We start from the raw sequence: 21,120 nt of genomic DNA, 5'->3' as shown, positions 1-21,120 counted from the left end.
CTGTGCCGAGCTGGCCTTACAATTTGTAAAGCCCCAAACTGCTGGAACACTGGGGGTGGGAGGTAAAGGAGAGCACAGAAAACTGAACACTGAGTTGATTCCCACTACTGTCTTTCCCACTATTGTCTCACTCCCAGAGAGTGAGATCAGACCAGCCTGGACCCCAAAATGTGTGGACCACAAAAAGTTGCTGCACGGCTAGTACTTAAAGCTGGCTCTGCTACTGTGCCCTAATTGTGAAATCCCTAATACAATACCATCTCAGGCTGTTTGTGCTCATTTGAATACTTTATTGGCAATATTTATTAACATGATATAAGCAAATATCATGGCTGCAACATCAGTGAGAACAATTCTTGGTTTAAACCTTAGCATAAGTTTAATTAACTATAATAAAATTCCTGCATTTATTAAAATACTGTACATATTTAGTATTCTCATTTAGAAATAGAGTAAAGGAACATTCTGCTTTTCACATTAGCTTCCTTTCACTCCTTGCACCATGCAGACTTTTCCTATTGGAGTTTCTAAATGGAGTTTGTAATTGAATGGGTCAGACTGAGCTGGCACTTGGTGGAACACTGCAGTGGTTTTATTTTGGTAATCCCCCAGCTTCTGCAGAATTAAAATTTTTGTTTTAAAATAAGAATATAAAGTGCTTAGCCCTTATGGTTTTAGAGATACCCTTCCCAATATTAACTGATGCAGTACAATCTTCCTGTGTCTGTAGACATGCAGGTAGGAATAATGGACTGCGTCTTCAGTACATGGAGCTAACATTAGTTTTAAGCCACTTTTGTGTTATCCCAATCCTCAGGGCCTAGTTCAGCCTCAGGGTTGTTCTTAGTTGTGCAGGCTTATAATGTGCTCTATAGGGCCATAATTCCAGCAGGGATCAGCAGAGAACAGAATGTTTCAACTATAAAGAACTATGGTTCTTTATATCCCTTTATCCTTGATCTGGTTGAATAGTTCTAAGATTGCTGATAACTGCTGTATTATTTATCTCAACTACATTTATCTTAACTTAGAAGCATAATTATGACAATTTAAAAGTTGACACAGTTAACTACTTCACTGCTATTCATTTTAAGTACCACCATGTTCTTCTTCCAATCTGATCCCTCGGTAATAGCAAACAGCCAGCTACACAAAAGAAATCTGATAAAAAGCCATCAGACAACATCTGCTAGCACCCAATAATGATTATCTATATTGCCTTTTTTCCAATACACATCTTTAAACACAGTGAACATGCACATTTACAGTACTGTCAAGTATCAGCGGGGTAGCTGTGTTAGTCTGGATCTGTAAAAAGCGACAGAGTCCTGTGGCACCTTATAGACTAACAGACGTATTGGAGCATAAGCTTTTGTGGGTGAATAATCACTTCTTCGGATGCATATAGTGGAAATTTCCAGAGGCAGGTATAAATATGCAGGCAAGAATCAGTCTAGAGATAACGAGGTTAGTTCAATCAGGGAGGATGAGGCCCTCTTCTAGCAGTTGAGGTGTGAACACCAAGAGAGGAGAAACTACTTTTGTAGTTGGCTAGCCATTCACAGTCTTTGTTTAATCCTGAGCTGATGGTGTCAAATTTGCAAATGAACTGAAGCTCAGCAGTTTTTCTTTGGAGTCTGGTCCTGAAGTTTTTTTGCTGCAGGATGGCTACCTTTAAATCTCTTATTGTGTGTCCAGGGAGATTGAAGTGTTCTCCTACAGGATTTTGTATATCGCCATTCCTAATATCTGACTTGTGTCCATTTATCCTTTTACGTAGTGACTGTCCAGTTTGGCTGATGTACATAGCAGAGGGGCATTGCTGGCACATGATGGCGTATATTACATTGGTGGACGTGCAAGTGAATGAACCGGTGATGTTGTGGCTGATGTGGTTAGGTCCTGCGACAGTATCGCTGGTGTAGATATGTGGGCAGAGTTGGCATCGAGGTTTGTTGCATGGATTGGTTACTGAGTTAGAGTTACTATGGTGCGGTGTGTGGTTGCTGGTGAGAATATGCTTAAGGTAGGAAGGTTGTCTGTGGGCGAGGACTGGCCTGCCTCCCAAGGCCTGTGAAAGCGAGGGATCATTGTCCAGTGATCTGCAACCCATCCTGGATGAAGCTGAGAGCTATGTGATTTGATAGCCTTAGTTTAAGAATAGAGAAGCTCAGTTTTTTCCTTAATCTTTTTTATTTTCTAATTTTCAGCACATTGCGCAGCATAATTTCACGCCACCAAACACAGTGATTCTGAAATATTTATGAGTCCATATAAAATAATGTTTACTTAGGTTGCATTTTTATGATAATTTCTTATATTTCTCCTGTTAGAGTATTGTTTGCTTTACTTGATCTTCATAGGATGAGGGAAAGAGGTGAAAATGAGAGAAATAATATATTCAAAATAATACAACTTCTTTCCCCTCCCCTGACCAAAGTGGTTTATTTTTTCCAATGATTTGGGGTGAGTGATTGGCATTAGAGGAAAAGGTGAGATGTACAAGTGAAAATACTGACTCAGGAATGGAAATGTATTTAAAAAGACACAGGAGACAGCGAAGATGAAGACACACCAGTGTCTGATCCTGTAATCACAGACTATCAACCATGTGGCAGAATGAATCCTATATAATTATTTTAAACTACAACAAATGTCAACATTAACAAGAAGAATGTCTTTTGATTTTTTTTAAATGTTACACTTTGGTAAATCATAATAAGAAGTCCTAATTGCTTTTCATTGAAGAAATCTCACTTACCTACACAAACACGGCCATCAACCCCAACAGCCAGGCCTGGTGGACATTCACACCGAAAAGAACCTTCAGTGTTGATGCAATGACCATTCATGCAAATTCCTGGTGTCTGGCATTCATCAATATCTGCCCAGAGGGAAACATAATTCACTTATTGCCATTTTTGAGTAAATGTCATTAAAGCATTGCCTCATGGCACCATAGTAATTGACAGATTGTTGCATTTTCCTGTTAAACTTGATATGCAAGGTCTCAGCCAAAGGGCATGCACTTTAAAACAAATTTTCAGAAAAAATGTTGAGTCTAAAGGTATCAGAGATTCTATATTTAGCTTGTCAATTGCAGATTTTTCACTTTATTTTCTGCCATTTATTTCACAGTAATATTGTGTTTTAAAATTGAAGTTAGAATACAGATAATTATGGCATAATTATCTTTTAGCAAAGCCAGTGCTTCGCTTAACTTCACTAAGGACATGATGCTGTTCCCCGTGGAGTCAGTGACAAAAAACTCCTATTAACTTCAAAGGTGCAGGATCAAACTCTGCAAAGAGAGGTTTACTTTGGCCAGTCATGCAATTTTCACAGTGAAGTACTGTATATTGAAACAATTTGGATTTTCTATTTAACTCTAAATAGAGTGTCACTACTATTGATTTATCTCACTTCGTTTTTTCTAAGACACCTGTTATTGGAGCATCGAAGTACTGAATTCACTATGAGGTGGTTGAACAAAACATTATGTTGTAATAAAGTTCAGTACTAGAGCATTGTCCTGTAGCAACCATTTATATACCGCAGTCAATCTTTTAGGAGTTATTTCATGGTGATGGGAATTTTTCATTTTTTTAAAATAAAAATAACTGATTTTTAAAATTCAAAACCTGGTAAGACTTTGTTGTTCTCTCAAGCCTGACAATTTATTTGTGCTTTTTAAGAAGCAAGGAAAGGAAGTCTTCTCCTCTTATGAACTAATACTTTGTTACTCAATGCCAGACTCATATCACACTTGAGTTAAATAAAAGCCAGCTAACCTCTGCTCATGAATACCATTCATTAGTTCAGGCAGCCTATCTTTCTTTTCCCGTTTTCTTTATGCTCAGCAAGTTTACGGGTAATTTGCAACTCAGAAATATAAGAACGTCAGGATTTCCCTTCCCCCTTTCTCTAAAATTTGATTTAAATTACAGGGTTTAACCCTACACTTTTTCTTTTGTCTGCAGATAGCATATATCTCCGCAGTTGAAAAAAAAGTGTGGATTCATCTTTTTATGGTCAAGCCATACTAATTTTAATCTAAACATACAGCTTAAAAAGAACCTTTAAGTGTGAACTGGAAAGCTACATGTTTATTTTAAAGGGAACCAGATTCACATAAAAGAGGTCCAATTTTAGTACAGAAAGAAAAAATGTTCACAGATGAGTTTGGTCATGAAATACCTTTCTACTGAAGGCCCAATCCAACTTCCACAGTTGTCTTTAAATGGAGTTAGATTAGGCTCCATTCTTTAAACGTTCAAAATTTTCCTTTTCTCCATTAAGAAGCTTGTGTTTAGCCCTATGTGATGGTGTCCTAATAAACATTATGTAATTCTAGAGCAACAAGCAACTGAAGTGGGAATTTACTTTTGAATATTCATAAAAAGTAAAACCTTTGAAACTTTTTCATATTGCTACTCTTGTTACTGTTTTTTGAAGTGTTTTACAGAATAAAATTTACAGAATTAATTACAGCTACAGTGTTTCCCACAAATTTTCACAAGCCATCCAACCACTGTATCTTGCACACCATTATTACATGGTTCTGTAATTTCTTTCTAGAATTATAATGAGTATTTTAGGCAGTTTTAGATGACTACTGTACCGACAAGCAAGATATTGGAAAATTATTAAGTCCATGTGACAAAAGATTTGCATTCTTACATGATTCACTAGATAGGAAAAGGTGGTTTCAATCAAGATTGTCCTAATGTGTTATCTTACAATCATACGTACCAGTACAGTAACGCCCATTTGGAGCTAGGACAAACCCTGGTTTACAGATACATTTGAAGCTACCATCCTCATTTATGCACATCCCATTTAAACACATGTTGGTGGTGGTGCACTCATCATGATCTGCAGAAACAGAGCACAGAAAATGATACATACCCCTTTAGCCTTGAGGAAACAGAAGGAGCAAAACATCAGAGTTAAAACGTCATTTACCCTGAATATTTCAACAGAGAAGGCACGGTAGTAAATGGTGACTCCTCTTACCTTAGGAGAAGGGAGAACAAGGTTCAACTACCTTAAAGAATTCAAAGCTTGTTGCAGATGCAAGTTTCTCATGACACTTTTTAATAGAAATAAAAATACCCATCTTCTTTAACAAGGCAAAGAAGTAAAACTCAGGCTATGGGATTAAAGGGAGACATGCTGTTACCTGTGGATTGCATATTAGAGTCTGCCCCGAACTGTCAACAGGAATTGTATGGTCCAGTCTGTACTAAACTCTGTGACTATCAGGAATTATCAGAAAATGAAACAATTTATGCTAAGCATTTAAATATGAAGGAACCAGCAAGAAGTATAACCTTCTTCCTAGTCATTAACAAGAAATTATATAAATATATTATAGCATCTAAATGCCTTTATATTAAATGTAATACTATTACTGTTATTGCAGCAATGACTAAAATGTGCTAGGTGCTGTACAAACTCCTACCAAGGCTGAGCCCCCACAGCCAGAGTTTAAAATCTAAAAACAGGAAACTTACTGTTCAGAAACATGAATAGGCCAATGGCCCATTATGGGGATAAACTGTTACAAGTCCTTATGTTGATGCAAGTTAAGAGGAAGGGGAAGCAGGCACTTGCACTACCCTTTGCACTACCCTCACAAATACCTATCACAATTGCAGGATTTTTGCTCAGGACAACACAGGGACTGCTCTCTTGATATTCTTCCAGAGGTGAACAGTAACCTAAAGGGGGCAAGTAGGGGTGTGGAGGAGGTGGGATCATGGTTTTGACCCTCCCTTTCCCTTCTACCCCAGCCCCACCCACCTATGCACTGGGTCACACACACAGAGAAACTGCACCCTGCGAAGGACAATTCCTTCCTGAACTCCTTTTGGGATGGTGCAGCTACATACACCATCTACTTGGTGCAGCTCCTCACACTGTCAACTTGACCCCAGTGAAGCTCTGAGTTCACCTCATACCAGATCTTATTTCACAAAATTCCATCTTTGAAGATCAAGAATACTCTGTGAAGTGTAACTTCTAGAAATGTTAAATCAGAGTCTCCCTCTGGCGCTTCATCCTTGTATAAAGACAAGCTCTCCATACCAACACAGTTTTTTCCATCCGTTGTTAGTTCAAACCCAGCATTGCAAATACACTGGAAACTTCCATCAGTGTTCACACACCGGCCATTTTTACAAAGAACGCCATTCTGTATGCATTCATCAATATCTAAGTGAGAGAGAAAAAAATCATTAAAAAAAACCTTCTAAGAGTTTCAATGAGTAAACAATATTAAGAAAACATTGTACCTCACAGCACTTTACAAGGTTTCCATCAGATGACTCTCCATCAATGAACTAAAAGTGACACATTACTAGCTATTGTTTTTAAAAGAGCCTGACAGTAAATATTACCTAGAAAGAAACATTTGGAAGATAGAAAGACCTCATTTTCCTGAACTCCCAGTATGAATATAGCTTTACACTGTCAAACATTTATTATACTGATATAAGACTATTGCACAGTGTTAGTTTGTAGTGATGTTCAATAATTAGTCTATTAAAATATGTATAGCCTTACTTTTCTATGTATTCTCCAATTTAAACCAGCTAGCCAAGTGAACTGGGTCACCAGAAGGAACAGATGAATGGCAAAGGCCAAAAATTAAATCACTATTGTATCTATAGAATTAACTCAAGGGTAGGCCAACATTTCAACTGTAATTAAAAAGCACTTACATCATTGTCATGGTTAACTGAAAAAGAGAACACTAATAATTATTTTCTGAACTCCAATAGAATCTGATATAGCATAACATCTGTATAGTATGCAGATGTGTAAACAAATTTTCTTACCAATGCAAGCTTGCTTGGTAGGTGTTCTCTGGAAACCTGCATTGCATTTGCAGTAATAGGATCCAGGTGTATTAACACAATCTCCATTAGTGCATGGGTTTGATGTGCACTCATCAACATCTGTTGGCAGCAGAAAATAAGACCATTAGAGACTTCACAGCATAAATTTGCTTTCAAGTACAGCATTTTATGATTGAAGAAATAAGGTAATTAACAGTCAAACACTGAAGTTTGAAGCCTGTTCTTGGTGCAAAATTATTACTTCCCCAAACACACACACCTATTCTTAGTGTAACTATGGAATCATTTTCAAAAAGGAAGGGAATACAAATAGTATTTTATATCTCTTAAATGTATCCTAAAAGAGAGAAGAGAAAAAGAAAGCTATGAAGAATTTGAAACTCCTAGCCTAACAGAAATGAAAAATCCTTTGTTCAGCTTCATATTCAGTTGTTTAACTGAACAACCACTTATTTTCTTTCTTTCTTTTGAATAATAAGCAGGGTCTACAATGCAACAAGCAAGCACTAAGTACTTAAAGAAGAGTATTACCCAGCACATATACAGTTGAGGTCAGATTATGGTTTTAAGACATGGCATGTACTGTGGGAGTGTGCAGAAGGGCCACGCAGCAGCAGGACTCCTTAGAGGAATTCCAGCTGAGATAGCAATGTCTGGGCAATGCATCCTGATTATTGAGTCCCCAACATAAGGATGAAGGAAGTCCAGTTGTATCCTTTACCCACATTTTCACACCTGGGAGCAGGCAGATACAATCTGGCCCTGAGTTGGGATGCAGTTTGCTTGCCTTCCAAATGATCTCAAACTTGGACTTTGTAAATAATGCCTGACGTTAAATCTCAGTTCATTACACGTTGGAAGTAACTGGCTGGAATGGGAAAGGTAAATAAATAAGGTGATTAATTTTTATCCATTTTCTAAAGGAACATGTGCTGTTGGAGTTTCACAACATAAAAGTGTTGTTCTAGGACTGTTCTGAGACTGAAAATCGCAGCAGCTGAGCTTTTCTACTAGCTAAGGCACAAGCAAGAACACACATTGCACAGGATGCAATAGTGAATGCTCACATTGTTATAAATAATTGCATGTACATACTACATTTCAGACAGATTTTGGATTACACAGAACAGTGCTTTTAGCAAGCTGATTTATAGCAATATTCTTGGCTGGATGAATTTAGGGCCCTCTGGTAAATAGCAAAGAGAATAAAAGGAAAAAGAAATGAAGGATTCAGACAGCCCTTCTCCTCATGCAAAAAGCATTTAGCTCTTTAAAACACTCACATTTGAATGTGCAGTTGATAGCATCGCTGCAAGAAAGCCAAAAGAATGAAGCAAAATGAAGAAAAGAGAAAAAAATCAAGGAATTAGAAAGAATATAGAAAGCAGTGACTGTAACTGCTTTTCAGTCTGTATATGTTTAGACAAGCCATTTGTTGTCCTCGAATAGAATTTTATGTATTTACATGAGATCCCCACTCAGAGGCAGCTCTACAATTCTTGGCCATAAAGAATGTTTTATTCCCATGAGCAGCGGACCAATCCGTCCTCTGGATGTTTTGGCTCAGTGCTCAGCCAGCCTGCCCAGAAGGATTGCTCATAATTTCTTCAAAACAAAGCCCCTCAACTGTAGATCTACTGATAGTATGTCAAACTCTGAATCGGAGTTTCTCATGAACGTTTTATCTAACAGCCTACTTCCAATGACTTCTATTATATATTTATCCTGCCCTAGTACAGAGGAGAACAGGAGCAATTTATAAATATAAACACTATACTCCTCTACTTTGTTAAGGTTTCTAGTATAGAAAAAGATTATTTTTTTTCTAGAATAAAAGTTCTAGGCAAATTTGTCAGCTGCTTAAATGTCAAAGCAAATTGATATGCATTGCCAACTACTCTCATTATCAATGAATTCATAAACCCTAGAGAAGGAAAACAATACTCCCCTGTGAAATAACGGATTTAAGCTTACAAAATCCCTTTCAATCCATGTGTGCCAGATGACTCCTTGTATTTAAATATGAATCTGGGTTTTTCCTATATTATTATATACTAGTGATAAAAGGGGTTCAGGCTAAATATATTCTAATAAAAAAAAGCTGTTAACCTTGAGTTCAGGTTACTAGAATGGATATCCTCATCAAAGCAAACTGTCAAAAGCAAGGAAATAAGCATTCAGACTATACAGTCCTCCACCATGTATGCTCCCCTCATCATTTTCCCTTTTCAACCTCAACTAACTCCCTTCTGTTGCCCACACCTCTCAATTTTTAAATATTTAATCTGCAACAGTACGCAAAAATTTCACTAAAATATTCTATGGAAAGTTTGATTGTTCTCTGAAGATCTGTTGTGCCAAATCTGAGGACAAAAAAGAATGAAATACAGGGATTTGAATCCAGCTGTAAGTACAATCTCAACACAATTGTAACTGTGGTATTGCTACTGATGCTTCTATAATATTTTTACCATTTTATTCAATATGTTTTTGCAAACACAGTGATAACAAGGAAGGGTTACTACAACACAGACTTCTATCAATTTAGAAAGAGGAACTGATGGTCTATTAGACTGCTAGTATCAGTCCACTAAGGATTGTTGTGAATCTTATCTCTTTATCAGTAGACAATGATTCATGATGAAAGCTGTACAGTATAATTGGAGGACTGGAAGTTGTGTATAAACCTACCCTTTTGTTCTGGCAGGACCATTTTGGAAAAAGTCATACTTTCTTTTTCTGCCTTACCCCATAAAAATTCTTTAATAATTTTTTGAACTTCTTAAAATATCCTTTGGGGTTTTCCCTGGGTAAGGAGCCAAACAGATCATAATAGTCTGGAAAGAGTGTTCATTTTTATATTATTAACCTTACCCCATACAGTGAATGTAGCTGTTCCCAATGCCTCAAGCCTGTTCTTTCAGTAACCAGAAGAGAATCCAAATTGGATTTGAACAAGTCCTTTAGTTTAATTTAATTTAAAATATATCATTATGCACAGATATTTCATGCTGTTAAGTTCCCACTTAAAGTCCCAGGTTCAAACTCTGGGCTGACATACAGCAATTGCCATTCACCAGTCAACAGTTAACTATAGCATTTGAGACACTATGATTGTTTTGCTATACTTCAAACAGGAGATCTCAGATAACTCTGCTTGGTAACTGTTGGTAAATGTTGACTTTTTAATGCCAATTGCAATACACCCTGTACAATTCCTCTGGAACCCACAGGGTTACTCAAAATGTAGATCAGTGCAGAATGAAGCCCCCAATTAGCATTGTGAGATTTGCAACACCTAGATGGACTTGACCCTATTGAAATCCTTCTTATACACACCTAGTCTTTCCTCATTTTCTGATTTTGTATGAGGATTCTCCTGCAGATGGTATAGCACCTTCTGTTTTTGTCACCATCTGACTCTATTTTCATCTTACTGCATCTCAAAATTTGTTCCTGGAGTAGCTGTCATTTCAGATTTTTGCCAGTACAAAACTCTGTTTTCTTCATTTAACAGTGAATGGCAAAATATTCATAAAAATGTAAAAATATATACTGTACATCCCAAATAATTAACAGAATATATGTGTAGACCAAATTCTCCCCTACATATGCTCCCCCCTCATATAACACCAAATAGGAATTCAGAAGTTAAGAGCTTGATGCAGCAACCACTTGGTGAAATTCAATGGTCTACGTACTACTGGTTGTCAAAGAACAGTTGATCACAGTGGTTCCTTCTGGCCTTAACAATCTATGAATTCAGGGTACATAGCAGCTTTCAGGATGTGCTCAGCAAATTTCATCATTACTCCCTAGGGGTCTGAACATGCTTTTTTCATAGATTCATAGATTCTAGGACTGGAAGGGACCTCGAGAGGTCATCGAGTCCAGTCCCCTGCCCGCATGGCAGGACCAAGTACTGTCTAGACCATCCCTGATAGACATTTATCTAACCTACTCTTAAATATCTCCAGAGATGGAGATTCCACAACCTCCCTAGGCAGTTTATTCCAGTATTTAACCACCCTGACAGTTAGGAACTTTTTCCTAATGTCCAACCTAGACCTCCCTTGCTGCAGTTTAAGCCCATTCCTTCTTGTTCTATCCTTAGAGGCTAAGGTGAACAAGTTTTCTCCCTCCTCCTTATGACACCCTTTTAGATACCTGAAAACTGCTATCATGTCCCCTCTCACTCTCATCTTTTCCAAACTAAACAAACCCAATTCTTTCAGCCTTCCTTCATAGGTCATGTTCTCAAGACCTTTAATCATTCTTGTTGCTCTTCTCTGGACCCTTTCCAATTTCTCCACATCTTTCTTGAAATGCAGTGCCCAGAACTGGACACAACACTCCAGCTGAGGCCTAACCAGAGCACAGTAGAGCGGAAGAATGACTTCTCGTATCTTGCTCACAACACACCTGTTAATGCATCCCAGAATCATGTTTGCTTTTTTGGCAACAGCATCACACTGTTGACTCATATTTAGCTTGTGGTCCACTATAACCCCTAGATCCCTTTCTGCCGTACTCCTTCCTAGACAGTCTCTTCCCATTCTGTATATGTGAAACTGATTTTTTCTTCCTAAGTGGAGCACTTTGCATTTGTCTTTGTTAATCTTCATCCTGTTTACCTCAGACCATTTCTCCAATTTGTCCAGATCATTTTGAATTATGACCCTGTCCTCCAAAGCAGTTGCAACCCCTCCCAGTTTAGTATCATCCGCAAACTTAATAAGCATACTTTCTATGCCAATATCTAAGTCGCTAATGAAGATATTGAACAGAGTAGGTCCCAAAACAGACCCCTGCGGAACCCCACTCGTTATGCCTTTCCAGCAGGATTGGGAACCATTAATAACAACTCTCTGAGTACGGTTATCCAGCCAGTTATGCACCCACCTTATAGTAGCCCCATCTAAATTGTATTTGCCTAGTTTATCGAGAAGAATATCATGCGAGACCGTATCAAATGCCTTACTAAAGTCTAGGTATACCACATCCACAGCTTCTCCCTTATCCACAAGACTCGTTATCCTATCGAAGAAAGCTAGCAGATTGATTTGACATGATTTGTTCTTTACAAATCCATGCTGGCTGTTCCCTATCACCTTACCACCTTCCAAGTGTTTGCAGATGATTTCCTTAATTACTTGCTCCATTATCTTCCCTGGCACAGAAGTTAAACTAACTGGTCTGTACTTTCCTGGGTTGTTTTTATTTCCCTTTTTATAGATGGGCACTATATTTGCACTTTTCCAGCCTTCTGGAATCTCTCCCGTCTCCCATGATTTTCCAAAGATAATAGCTAGAGGCTCAGATACCTCCTCTATTAGCTCCTTGAGTATTCTAGGATGCATTTCATCAGGCCCTGGTAACTTGCAGGAATCTAACTTTTCTAAGTGCTTTTTAACTTGTTCTTTTTTTATTTTATCTGCTAAACCTACACCCTTCCCATTAGCATTCACTATGTTAGGCATTCCTTCAGACTTCTCGGTGAAGACTGAAACAAAGAAGTCATTGAGCATCTCTGCCATTTCCAAGTTTCCTGTTACTGCTTCTCCCTCTTCACTAAGCAGTGGGCCTACCCTGTCTTTGGTCTTCCTCTTGCTTCTAATGTATTGATAAAAAGTCTTCTTGTTTCCCTTTATTCCTGTAGCTAGTTTGAGCTCATTTTGTGCCTTTGCCTTTCTAATCTTGCCCCTGCATTCCTGTGTTGTTTGCCTATATTCATCCTTTGTAATCTTTGTAATCTGTCCTAGTTTCCATTTTTTATTTGACTCCTTTTTATTTTTTAGATCATGCAAGATCTCGTGGTTAAGCCAAGGTGGTCTTTCACTAAAGTCAATGTTAAAACTCCTACTGATTTCAATGGTACAGGATCAGATGCTAAATGAGAAACCTTCAGGAATCTCCACTACAACATGAACACAAAAATATACACCTATTTTTAGCTAGTAGAGACCAATTCCTGACATCCAAATCCCAACTATGCAGACCCACATTGGTGCCTGGGGCAGGAAAGCTTAGCAGCAGTGTGAACCCTCCCAATCTTCTCAGCCAGGGGTGCAAGGTGGGACGTTCTATGCATCTCCCACTGCACAATGCACTTCCCTGGACACTTTCTCTTAAATCCTAATTATGCCAGCAAAATTGTTCTATCACCACCTTACCAGCCAGGGCAGAGGCACAAGGAGCTGTTGCACATTCCACTTATGACTTATTTTAGCCTGTAATTGAAATAATTTTGCACAGTAAGCAAATAGAAGTCAGCCAGGTTGAGAGGGATCCTGAATACACAAAGCAGGACTGGAGGCAAAAGATGTCCCCTTTGTAGAGGACCCCTTTCTTGTCCTATGTTCTGGAAATTACTGAAAACAGATGTGAGCAGTAAGATTTTTTGCCATTATGAAGTGTCTCCCCCTAATGGGACATGAATCTTTTCACACATAGCTGTCTCTAGTTTCTCTCTTCCACAGTGGCACAGAAATAATTATTAAAACTTAAAAATATTTTTTCAAACAATATATCTGAAAACAGAATTCTTCTTAGCAGTTCTGTTATCGTTCCACGCTTTGTGTTGCCTTACAAGAATTGATGACATCACAAACCACTAAAATAGAGTGGGAGATGCATTCTTTCTGCCTTTTAAAAGTGTGTCAAGCCATCAGCAGTTGAAGGGAAAACACATAATACTGAATTCAGTTCTTCACAGGTAATTTCAAGTGTTTTGATTTATAATGTAAATGCATTTGGTATTTAAGTCTGTACATAAATTCTGTTAATGAATTGGGATCTTTACAAAAACTCTTTGCCATTCACATTCAAGAGTGAGTAAAACACACATATAGACCAAATTCTGCTCTCAGCTACTTTGGTATATATCCACACTAACTCGACAACAATGGAGTTACCACACTGTAAATTCAGAGTAAATGAGAGCAGAATCTGGCCCACAAAGTGTGAGGATAGATGTACAATGATCCAACAATCACACTAACATATAATAAACAAAAAGATCTATTCTTTACTGAGATACATAGCAATTTTAGTTGAAAAGCTTGTTCCTTTAAGACTTACACATTGTCCCAGTATAAAGAATTATAATTCCCACACTATTTTTTCACAAGGACCAATAATACTAACAACATTCTGTGGAGAAAACAATAAAATGCACTCAAAATTAAAATCTCATTTTTAGAGAAACGGGTTTAAAAATGAAATATTTAACTGTAAAAATTTACACTTACCTATACAATCCCCATTTGCATCTTGCTTATATCCCATGTTGCACTCACATCGGTAACTGGAAATTGTTGGTATGCAGCGTCCATTTAAGCAGAGATTGGGGTGGTGTTTACATATATCTATTGTCTGATTGAGGATTGCTGAAACAGATTACAGAAGATGAGAAAGTTGAATCAGAATGTGAAATAGGCACGCATAACATAATCTGTAATTATTTTTAACTATTTTTTTAAACGAATCAGTGAGTTTACAATTTTTCTGTAAACAAATCAGTGAGTTTAGGTATTCTTTAAATACTTAAAAAGAAGTATTTCCAAGAACTATTGATAGGACAGTAAGATAACAAAAACATAAATTAAAATCAGAAAAAAATTAAACAAATGGCCTTGGTTATGATACACTTTTTACATTGAATGTCTGATGAGAGGAGAATCATTGGGTTTGGATCCAGGTAATTCATTACTATGACTTTATTATTTATGGTGTATTTATCCTAATATTCCATACTCTGTTTTATACTATGTCCCTGATCCTGCATCACTTGCAGAAGGTATTAGTAACTGATTATTGTTCATCCTGGGTCTTGGGCCAAAGCAGTAATTTTTGGGGGGAAGGGACAATTCCACATTTGGAAGAAAAAGAAGGAAAGATTTCCTCTAGTAGTATGTTTCAAAAGTACTGGCGGCTCAGTGGCTTGGAATGCTAGTAATACTGACTGCAATGGATTGGTGGACAATATGCAAGTAAGATATTCAAAGCTGCTTGATAAAACAGGTCTACAGTGTATCGCATGGATGTTACTACCACACAGATTTTATATGTACCGGCAACACATGATAGCATGGTATAAAGGTTTTAGCATCATGAATTTGCAATGACTGCTTTATTCATAAGTTGCAACGGGGGAGATGTGCAGGTAATCCTGAATGAGTGCTTTTATATCACACCATGCCATTATATATTTTGTATATGCGCTATATGTTACAGAAAAACTATATTAGGAATGTTTAAGGTAATTTTAAAAACATTTATGGAATTATTTCTTGTATCCTTCTCTCTGTAAAGCTTTAATCTTTGTAAGTCTAATTCTGCAAGTCTGAGAGGGAGAGAAAAATTAAAACTAATAAATGTAAAATGCCTCCAAAAATAACTTAATGGATTTTCTATATATAAAAATATAGAGGGGGAGGGCTTTAAAAACTGACATCTCAGGATCCAAAAGTGAATGTTAGATCCCCACTGGGAGGCTAGAAATCTCCTCTTTCTCCTGGAATGAAACTTCCTCTTCTACCTTTGCAGGGTAGCAGGATTATAGATCTTATGACTGTGAACAAAATAAAGTTTTTATTTATTTAAAAAAAAGAAAACTGTTTCAAGTCAGACTCACTTTAAGGTCAGGTCAGAAAGGACCATTGTGATCATCTAGTCTGACCTCCTCACATTGCAGGCCACAGAACCTCACCCACACCTGAAATAGACTCCTAACCTCTGGCTGAGTTACTGAAGGCCTCATATCATGGTTTTTAGACTTCAAGTTACAGAGAATTCACCATTTACACTAGTTTAAACTGGCAAGTGACCGTACCCCATGCTGCAGAGGAAGGCAAAAATAACCCAGGGTCTCAGCCAATCTGACCTGGGGGAAAATTCCATCTCAACTACAAATATAGTGATCAGCTACATGTGAGCAAGACCCACCAGGCAGATAGATATCTGGGAAATAATTCTCTGTAGTAAGTCAGAGCCCTCCCCATCTAGTGTCCCATCTCCAATAGTTGGGGATTTTGGGGACTGAAACTGATTCAGGAAGGTGGAATTTGATGGACAATTTTCTGGCAGTTTTTTTTTTTTAAATCTTGGGTAGCTGATGCAACTCATGGGTTTGGAGTGTTAGAAGAAGCCACAGGTAGAGGGAATAATGGCTAGAGTGTAGATGATCCAGAAATGTGAATGATAAATATATCACACCCCTGTATAATTTATAACATGTAGACTCATAGACTTTAAGGTCAGAAGGGACCATTATGATCATCTAGTCTGACCTCCCGCATGATGCAGGCCACAAAAGCTGACCCACCCACTCCTGGAATAATTCTCTCCCTTGACTCAGCTGTTGAAGTCCCCAAATCATGATTTAAGGACTTCAAGTCGCAGAGAATCCTCCAGCAATTTATATTTTTACCAAATGTGTAGATGTAATACTGACAGATCCCAGTTGTCGGCAGGCGGGCTCGAACCTAGGGCCTCTGAAGCTAAATGAATGAGCCTCTACTGCATGCAGGGCCGTAGCAACAAAGAACGTGGCCTCCTCCAAACGTGGCCCCCTCCGAACATATGTCCGGGCGGGGCCCCTTACAATGCAGAAACTGGAATGCGGTATTTATTTTGCCACTTTTAAGGGCCCCCTTCCTTGCGGGCCCCCCTCCGGTCGGAGGGCGCTCACTACGCCTCTGACTGCATGAGGTAAAAGCCATATGGCTCTTAGCTCAGGCTGTAGAACAGACTCATTAATCTCTCTCTCTAAGTGGTCTCGGTGCCACTAAATGGGACAGAACACCATACTCAGAAGGTGTGTGGGTTTCATAGATAATGAACAGAAGTTTGAGGTTAAAGCCACTGCAGGTATACAACTTAATGAGGAGTTCATTGAGTAAAAGGTGAAAATAATTGGTAAACAGAGGGATTGTAAAAAAAATAGAGGTAGTTACAGTGTATGAAGGACCAATAAGAAAGCTAATCTCTGTAACCCAAATAAAGAAATATTGAACATGTCTGTATTGTGATCTTTGTTGGGAAAAAAGGGACTTAAACTCTCTAGAAAATTCACCGTCATGAAAGAATACAACATTTCTTATATGCAATTACATTAGTAAGGATGTGTATTCAGAGAGATGTTCTCATTTTCAGAATAAAGCCTAAGAAACACAAGCAAGAAGCAATAAACTAATCAAAAACAGAGGGAAACAATTAAAAAACAACAAGGAAACATACTCAGCCCAGTAATGATTGCACCATTTCCAGTGTGAGTCTGGCCACCAGTCCCAACACCTGCTCCTCCTACACCAGGGGAGAAGCCATTGCCACCTGGAATGGGAATAAATCCAGTTCCTCCCGGGCCATAGCTATTCCCATTTCCACCAGGAAGGAATCCATTGCTTCCTGGTCCACCAGGTCTGGAACCACCTCCTACGGGAACTCCATCGATGCAAAGTCTGCGGTATTCATCTACAAAAAAAGAACACAGAGAGACATACAGTAAAACAGTCTTGCCTAATTCAGTGTGTAAAGAAGATGCTGAAATATAGAACTCTGTATAATAAGAAAAAATAAAGTAACAACTCCTCATTTTGGAATTTACTGTCTTCTCTCTTCTACTCCTATGTTTATGAGGCATTCACAGTCATAACAGGTGTTACTTAATGAATACCATGTACAGTAATACTAGGACGTGTTATAATTTACTCCTAGCTGTTTGGTGTAGCATTTGGCAGGGAATGGATAAAAAAAATATGCTAATCCCTGTCCCGCAGATATCTTAGCGTAGGTAAAATGAAAACACATTTACGCCACCAATGTGGAAAGTTGCTATGTGAGTGCCAGGCTGAGAGATTATTCATGTCATGTACATTGCCAGTTCAAAGAAACATGAAATCTATAGAAAAAGAGAGCAGCTGTTCCTTTACATTGTAATGAACTATGGCTCCTCAGACTCATTTTCTCTTTGAGCTTGACCACAAAATCTTCCTCAGTTCACAAGAACTACTTCCAATGTCAACAAAAGGGGGTTACAGAAACTGGTCCTAAGTAATAATGGACCAGAAAAAATGGTTCACAGATGGAAACATCCATACTGAAAACACAAGAATGAATAATAATGTAACTCCTAACTTTTTTTAAGCTTTGATTTTAAGGTAGTTTAAAATGTTTCCAACAACCTCTGTCATAACTGGAATGGGCAGCAAAAACCACTCACCAGAGCCTCTCACAGGACACATCTCAGGAACAGATCCAATGGCCCAGCATCGACCAGATTCACAACAGCACTGCATTTTGGTAAACCTATTCGGAAGTTCTTGTGCACAGCGACCATGCACCAAGCTGGAGAAACATGTGCCTGCCCTTTGATCTGGACATTAATTAAAAAAACAAACTAATATGAACTGTCCTTTAGAAATTTGCCCCAGTGATTGCAAACACTAGGAGTAATAGCAAGAAAAGCAATTGAAAAGTTGTATAAAAACAAATTTAAATACAGTCAGACAAAGTTTATCAACAACTGGTTTATTGCAATGCCATAATTTTTCAGTGACACTAATCTTGCATTAATCCAAAATGTTGCTACCAAACTCATCTTCCTCTACTTCCACTTTAGCCATGGGAAACCCCTCAAGTCCCTTCACAGACTCCTCAAGGAAATGACCACATATTTAATCTCTATTAGCCAGAAGATGGTGCAGGTATCCTGGAACATAGGGAAGAGTAAGAAACCCCTCTTCTCCTCCATACATACCCAAACAAACCTGTGCAGCCTCCTCAGATCTTTGTTCTGGGCATTTAGAAGTAAACAAATATTGTATGGTTGCTGTTCCCTCCCCCAGTATATAGTCAGGAAGTGGGTGGCTCCACAGCCCAACTTGCTGGCCAGGAAGTAGCAATCTGCTACTTTTTGGAGCCTCCAAGGCATAATTTCCTCCCTGTGCTGCTCTTGGGGCAATGCATTTACATGCTGTCCCTTACAAAGGGGGTATTGTAGATGCACAATCTAGCCCAACATAAAGCCTGTGCACACCCTACACCCTTACTCGGCAAGTAGAGCCATTGAACTGGAACTAATAACAGAGTAAGGTAGTACTCAAATTGGCTAAAGGGAAGCAGGACTGGACCAAAGATAAATGTATGTTATCAAAATTAGTGACAAACTATCAAAAATTGCATACAATAGCTTACATTGCAATTATACTATCAATAAATGGTATACAATATATGTTTCAACAGTGCAATAAACGTTTTCATTTTTAGGTTTGTTAAATAACATATCTGAAATCAATTCACTTTGGATTAATAACATTAAACTCTGCTAAATTTTTCCTGATCAATTTTTTTAGGTGCTAAATTGAACTGACCAATTTGTAGTATTTTTTGCCCATACAGCTACTTTGGCCTGAAGAATATAATTCAGAACATTTAAGGCAAGTTTTCAAAACTATGCATCTAAATTACACGTGCAAATGATGTGTCAAACCATCCTTGCTCTACTCACAACAAAAGTTCCACTGACTAACTACAAATGTGCATAAATTTTCTAGAACTGGCTTGACACAGGGGTTAGTAATTGTGCATGAGAAAAAACTGTAGTTGTCCGAACAAAAAGAGTAATTGCCCTAAGATTTTTAAAAATGTGGCTCTTGATGTTTCTTTCATGATGTAATATATGATATAATATGTAGGGCCAGAATCTACCACTTTTACTCACAATGAATAGTACCTTATTCTATGAGTAGTCCCACGAAAAGCAATAGGACTATTAGCAAAGAAAAAGTATTGTTCAGTGTGAGTAATGGCAGCAGAAATAGGCTGTGAATTTTTATCAGACTGTTTTCCGAAGTTCAACATAAGCAGGAGCAAAAAAGGTGCAGAAGTGATGGAGGATTACAAACACTGAAGTCAAATTTAAGCTTCATGTAAGCATTACAGTGAGGTAATGTCCAGAATGTTAATTTTAAGGCCTAACAGCCTTGACAGTGTCATGTTAAATTCACAGGGCCTTTTTAAACACAAGAACTATTATCAAGATATTCTTTGAGTGTTCAGTTGAACTTTAGGGGCTTTATTCAGCTTTTTTTTTTTAAATGTAAAGGCTACAGATTTACCTCAAATTAGGTTTTAGGATGTTAACCAAAAAAACAAACAAAAACCAATACAGCACTATAAAATATAAAGGTACAAGCTGAAGCAAACAAATATGACATTAAAAATGGCAATTCGTGTTTCTTCTAAAAGCCCTTTATAATTTTAAGACTACTTCATTCCAACTACTTGGTGCAGCAAGTTAAAAAGACTCCTCAGTCCCACATTTATAGTCATTAAGCACTTTAAAACTGTATTGACTGTCTAATCTTAAAGACTAGGAGCTTTACGTTGCTTAGTATGAAAGAATAGCTAGAAGGGGCTGGAAGTGGGACAAGAAACAGCATAGGGCCTTGGCAGTGATGACCACAGTCTGTGATAGATCTCAGGAGACTGGAAGTTTCATGGACCAACCCTGTTGCAGGGGTGCTAAAAAAAATTGTTTCATAGTCGGAGTGCTGGGAGGCATTGAACCAAACGGTAAACCCTATATATGATGGAAACCACTTCAAGCCAGTGGGTATGGCAGGACCTATGCCCTACAGCTGTGTGTGTGTGTGGGCACATATGTGCTTGTTCTCCATAACATACCTCTACTGCCTGTTGCTAGGACACAATCAGGGAAAAAATTAAATTGGAGACAAACTGGCTCATTATCCATATTTTACAGGTGAAGCAACTGAGGCACCAGAGAATAAGTGGATTATCTAAAGTCACACTCTATCAGTAATGGATTTAAGGACTCCTGAGTCTGCTCAGACTAACAGACGACTTAGCCAGTACAGAAATACCGGTCTTCTAGACGTACACTTTCTTATGTGTTTTATTCCTATCCAAGCCAAAGAATTAATATTTCATGCAACAAATTTAATGTTAGCAACTTTCTCATGTAGCGAAGTTTTAGTTAGTACACTGCACCTGGCTGTTGAAGTACCATTCAGGCTTCTCTTAAATAATCTAATTTTGGCAGAATGCTTTCTTATGAACGCTAATAATTTAAGAGCCAAATAATTTTTCCAGAATAAAAAAGAATGAGAAGATAAGGAATCTTCTGTTTACTTGATAAGATGTGTTAATAAGTTTTCTTCGTAGAGAAAGTGCAGTTGTTGCAGATGGATGTCCTATTTTTCTAAATTAGAACTCAAGTCAGAAGGAAATGTTT

The 21,120-nt window shown here is 37.9% G+C and overlaps 1 protein-coding gene across 1 annotated transcript in view; it reads right to left on the bottom strand.

Moving 5' to 3' along the window:
- The window catches only part of FBN2 (fibrillin 2), a 250,004-nt gene that overhangs the window by 138,573 nt on the left and 90,311 nt on the right, over positions 1-21,120 (bottom strand). Inside the window, exons 9-15 of the mRNA XM_024193355.3 lie at positions 18,085-18,237; positions 17,103-17,336; positions 14,114-14,251; positions 6,843-6,962; positions 6,091-6,216; positions 4,753-4,875; positions 2,762-2,884 (exon numbers count right to left, since the gene is read on the bottom strand). Of these exons, the coding sequence (XP_024049123.1) occupies positions 2,762-2,884; positions 4,753-4,875; positions 6,091-6,216; positions 6,843-6,962; positions 14,114-14,251; positions 17,103-17,336; positions 18,085-18,237 (1,017 nt within the window). The remainder of the gene's footprint in view (positions 1-2,761; positions 2,885-4,752; positions 4,876-6,090; positions 6,217-6,842; positions 6,963-14,113; positions 14,252-17,102; positions 17,337-18,084; positions 18,238-21,120) is intronic.

Source organism: Terrapene carolina, unplaced genomic scaffold (genome assembly GCF_002925995.2).
Source record: "Terrapene carolina triunguis isolate 2854851 unplaced genomic scaffold, T_m_triunguis-2.0 Scaffold113, whole genome shotgun sequence".
NCBI classification, from domain to species: domain Eukaryota; kingdom Metazoa; phylum Chordata; order Testudines; family Emydidae; genus Terrapene; species Terrapene triunguis.
This window is presented reverse-complemented; position numbering and strand designations above follow the sequence as displayed.